This window comes from Gekko japonicus, unplaced genomic scaffold (genome assembly GCF_001447785.1).
Source record: "Gekko japonicus isolate JY-2015 unplaced genomic scaffold, Gekko_japonicus_V1.1 scaffold452, whole genome shotgun sequence".
Classification (NCBI taxonomy): domain Eukaryota; kingdom Metazoa; phylum Chordata; class Lepidosauria; order Squamata; family Gekkonidae; genus Gekko; species Gekko japonicus.
In genome coordinates, this window is record NW_015167545.1 from 1,069,525 (window position 1) to 1,074,682 (window position 5,158).

General features: G+C 53.7%; 1 protein-coding gene across 1 annotated transcript in view; it reads right to left on the minus strand.

The window, feature by feature from the left end:
- LOC107112487 (peripheral-type benzodiazepine receptor-associated protein 1-like) overlaps positions 1–5,036 on the minus strand; it is an 86,434-nt gene extending 81,398 nt beyond the window's left edge. Inside the window, 1 exon segment of the mRNA XM_015413631.1 lies at positions 4,911–5,036. Coding sequence (XP_015269117.1) covers positions 4,911–5,036 — 126 coding nt within the window.
- Positions 5,037–5,158: the final 122 nt, after the last annotated feature.

The following is a 5,158-nucleotide window of genomic DNA, read 5'->3' on the forward strand; positions in this document are numbered from 1 at the left end:
GGCGACTGGGATGTTTGGGGCAGGGGGGGGGGGGGCTCTGCGGCTTACCTGGCTGCTTCTTGCTCTACCTGAGGGCTGCTAGGAGCAGGGGGTGGGGCTTGTTGCATGTGCTCGCCCCCTGGACTCTTTACTGCCGGAGCTCCACTCCTGTGCGCTCCTGTAGGAAATGACCCCTGGGGAAATCTCTGATCCAGATGCTTTACACACAAGAGAAGTGTCTATCCGTGTGCATCCATCCGTTCCATGGGTGGATTTGGAATTAAAAAGACACCACAAAAACATTCCGAAATCTCACCACCACCACCACCCCAGGAAGCTTTCCTGGCAAAAGGCTCTCCCCTCTCGATCAGTGATTCCTAACAACAAGGAGCATATGGCTCTCTCCAGGTAGGGCTGGGCCCAAGCATTTTTGGCGCCCAGAGCAAATGGCTTTGCAGTCTCCTCCCACGCTGGGGGGAGAGCTGCCGCCTGCCCTACTTGTCCCCCCCACACACACTGCGGGGGAAGCAGCCACCCCTACCCACCTCCAGGCATCACAGGGAAGCCACCCCTGCTTCCCCTGCCCTCACTGTGGCCGGGGCTCGCCACTGTGCCACACTTCCCAATGGGTGTATCGTAAGGTTTCCAACTCCTGCTTGGGAAATACCTGAAGATTTGGGGGGTGGAGCCTAAGAAGGGCAGGGTTTGGGGAGGGGAGGGACCTCAGCAGGGTATAATGCCATAGAGCCCGTCCTCCAACGCAGCCATTTTCTCCGGGGGAAGTCTGTCGCCTGGAGATCAGTTGTAATCCCAGGAGATCTCCAGCCCCCACCTGGAGGCTGGGACACCTATTGTACCAGGAGACAGAAAGGAAGCTGGGAAAGGGCCACTCCCATGGCTCTGACCCCAGAGGGAGGGAGGGAAGCAGCAGGCCCACTAGAGCCACAGACACTGCCCCAGGTCTGCTGTGATCCTGTGGGAGGGCAGGGCTGGTTTGCGTGCCCCTCCACCTCTGGCACCCTAGGCGATCGCCTAAGTGAGCCTAATGGATGTGCTGGTCCTGACTCCAGGGGACAATCTACCAATGTTGGGAGGCATCCCCAACTTATAAGGGCAAATGGGGAGGGGCATTTTGGGATTTCAGACAGATTCTCCTCCCCATTTGCAATGGCTTCGGGCAGCAAGCGGTGGAGAACTGTTTTGTGCTGCTCACCACAACGTGTGGATAAAGATCCCAGCTATCTTCTTCAGGAAGTGGCACACAACAAATAGGAATCAAACTTCATGTTAAAGAGTTGGCTGACAGCCACCAGGCACAGGGGCCTCATGGAAGGTATGGCTGTGATCCATTTATTCTACGCATATATCATGGAGACATCTATATAAACAGAACTGTATAGTCTGGAGTGCCGTTTGGGTGTCCAGATTTTTAACTTTGTGGCTTCAGGAGCATTTGATGGTGCTGTGTACTTGCTGAGCAGTAGTGGTTCACAGGTTCAGAATCACTAGTCTAATCCTTTTAAAAAGCCATCTAAGTCAATGGTCATGGTTCGGAAAGCGTGAAAGCACTCTGTGCATGCTCTAAGGGATCCTTTCCTAATTTTGCTTCACACATTCACAAAATCCTGAGGCCGAGCCAGGGTTGCCAGCTACCACGTGGGGCCTGGAGATTTACCAGAATTACAACTGATTTCTAGAATAGTAAAAAGCCCAGCAGCACCTTTAAGACTAGCAAACTTTATTGTGGCATAAGCCTTCAAGAAACATAGTTCTCTTCGTCATATGCATCTCTAGACAACAGATGGCAGTTCCCCTGGAGGAAGCGGCAGCTTCAGTGGGTGGACTCTATGGCATCACGTCGCTGCCCAAATTCTGCCTTCCCTCCCCAAATTATGCCCTCTCTAGGCTCCACCCCCAAATCCCAAGAATTTCCCAAGCCAGAACTGTAAACCCTACCCAAACTGCATATAAAGGTTCCCTTTCTCGAAAGCCAGTCGAATCCGACTCTAGGGTTGCGGTGCTCATCTCCGTTTCAAAGCCGAAGAGCCAGCGCTGTCCGAAGACGTTTCCGTGGTCATGTGTCCGGCATGACTAAACACCAAGGCGCACGGAACGCTGTTACCTTCCCACCGAAGTGGCCCCTATTTATCTACTTGCAATTTCTTGCTTTCGAACTGCTAGGTTGGCAGGAGCTGGAACTAGAGACGGGAGCTCACTCCGTCATGCAGCAACCCGGGTCTCGAACTGCTGAACTACCGACCTTCCACAGCCTGCAGTTCAGCGTCTTAACCACTTGAGCCACCGCAGCTCCAAACTGCATATAACCCTCCATATAACCCCACCTGCATTCCTTTATTCTATAGGTCTGGAAATAGGTTTAGACCTTGGTTTTCCGCAACTGGAAGCTTTCTGTTCATCAGCTCTCTTTCTTCCTCTTTTAAAGGCCACTTCCGCACTGTCATTTTTGTCATTCGTTTGTCCCTGTCGCTGCAGGGGTTTCCCCCACCCAATGTGTTTTGCTCTCTCTAGTAGCCCTAAAAGGGGGGGGGGGACCAAAGCAATAGGGACAAGTGAGTGACAAAAGTGAGAGTGTGGACAAGTAATCTCCTTAAGCAGCAGCCAACGCTTGAAGAATCCTCCCAACGATGCACTGTGGTTAAAAATGCCCTCTCCCAGGGAAAACAATTTTTTTCGTCGCCCCCATGCAAAAAAGATTCCTCCATTCTGGGCAAAGGTCACCAGTGGATCTACTTTCACGGTGCATTGTCTGGAAATGCAAGGAATCAGCGCAAAGTTCCCCAAAACAAGACCCGCTTTCATTCAGAGATCCCCCAGCAGGCAGGGCAAGGCATCAGCTGCCTTCATCTCTACTGAAAATGACATCTGTCCTTTTGCAAAACTGGAGGCACAAAGGGCACGTGCTTTTAGCCTCTCAGGCCCTTACTTGGGTCATCTGGACTGAGCCAGGGACGAGGCAAAAGGCCTCCAGTCTTGCAGAGACCTTTAGCTGCTTCATGGAACTCGCTTTGGGATGCAAAACCAGGCTTGTGTTCCTCCTACGTGGAAAAGGGGAAATGCAATCGTTTTGAAATTGGTCTCTCAACTCTCTCCTTCCTCTTCAGGGACCAAGAAGGAAAGGGGCATGGGGCAGTGGTTAGACTGTGACTGAGAAACCATGTGGTGTTTAAACCCTCATTCAGCCATGAAACTGATTGGGGCGGACTGTGAGGCAGTTGCTGTCTTTCTGCCTCCCTCCCTCGCAGGGCTGTTGTAAGGGAGAACATAGGATGACCCAATTCACATACACTTAACCCTTTAGAGGAATTAATGTAACGGCGACGCCCTAACCCAGTGCTTCCAGAAACAACCAACAGCCAAAGGGGCTGAATGTGTAATCCATGAGCAGAGGAGCTGAAAGCTTAGCACGCCTATGGGGAAAATCAGAGCAGCCTATTTTGCAGGCCTGGAGATCACAATGATTGAAATGAAGCAGGCAAAAGTCCTGTAAAAAGAGATTTTCAAATGAGTCAACAGCCCTTGCTCGCGTGCCCCCAAGAAGAGAAGTTTACTTGCCTGCCTACCAAAATAAACCACCTTGTAAAATCAAATCTTCCCTACCTCGTTCACCTGGAATTAATTATTGTTCGCTGTAGGTGAGCCACAATTTACAAGTCTATTAAAACACTGGGAACGTGTACTGTGAAAGCCGAGTATGATTCACTGCAGCATGTTCCTCTCGTCTGCTTACATGGAAAGGAGACGCAACCCACACGCCCCACATACACACCCCCTTTAACCACGAGCTCTTTTTCTGCTGGACTGGACAGCCCAACAGGGACGGTGCTGACAGACCGGGTTTAATTTTTTTTCAGACAGCACTGCTGCTCAAATACAGCATGGGGAAAATTAAAATGGTTGCTTCTACATGCCTGCCTACAAGGAGACTTACTGCATCTCTTCCTGCAGCCACAGGTTTGCTGTACTGGCAAGGACGAATTTGCAGTAAACGGAAAAAAATATATGTAGCTGAAACTGGGCAGGGAGGGAGCGAATCTCAGTAACGCTGTGTTTAAAAATGGCTTTATCAGGCAATCGTTGGCGTGGCTGGCAAAAGGAGAGCAGATTAAGAGGAGTGAATGGGAATGAGGAATGGCAGAAGACCCCTGCTGGATCAGACCACCCAGCGTGTGTACGGGTGGGGGGCGGCCATCTAGTCCGGCATTTCACGGCTCTAGCCAGATTCCTCCGGGAAGCCCACAAGCAGATTATGGAGGCAACTCCCTTGTCCCTTCCATCTGGCACTCAGAGGTAGACTGCCTCTGGGCATGCAGGTTCCACTTAGCCTTCTGGCTAGTAGCTGTCATCAGACCTCCCTGCCAGGAATCTGTCAAAAAAGAGATGTAGCCATCATCCCCACCTTTGGTTTTTGCCAGGCATTCCCAAGAGCCCGCCAGGCAGCCACACCTGGCTGTTCCTAGGGCTGACAAGAACTGGTTTTACAGGAGACCCAATATCCATCTTTGCAGGAATGAAAAAAATTGCGGGAATGCAAATCTGCATGCCGGGGGGGGGGAGCCACAAGCCGAGGCTTGCGCCCCGGTGCCCCTAGCCACGGGTTTTGCTGGCAAACCCCTGAGGGTGCTATTCTAGCCGCGGCAGCCCCCTGCAGAGCTCCTCCACTCCAAGCCCCTTGGGCTCAATGGGCTTACTCGGGAGTAAGCGCCGCATAGGACTGCTGCTGCTGCACTGACAGCCCAGCGAGGTCTTCGTTTCCAGGGAGACCACTCCGATGCCACAGCCATGCCCCCCCCGACTCTGGCATGCAGGAAGGGAGCGAGAGAGAGAGAGAGAGTGCCGCTGAGCATGGAGGCTTGGGCCGGCTGCTTCCTCCTCCTCCTCCTGCCCACGGCAGCCACCCGCGGGGACGTTACCTGTCCTGCGCCGTCCGCCTGGCCGTGGCCGGACCTTTCCTCCGCGCACGGTGCCCTGGCGCCCTCCGGGGCCGGTGGCGAGGGCTCGGGCGGGCAGCTCCTGCGTTTCTCCAGAGAGGGCATCATCGCGGCGTCCTGCCTCCTCGCGGTGCCTGGCGGGCGGCGGCGGCGGCGCTGGGGCTCGGGGGGTCTCCTCCGGCGGGACTCTGCAGCAGCAGCAGGAGCAGGAGGAGCCGCAGCCCCGCAGG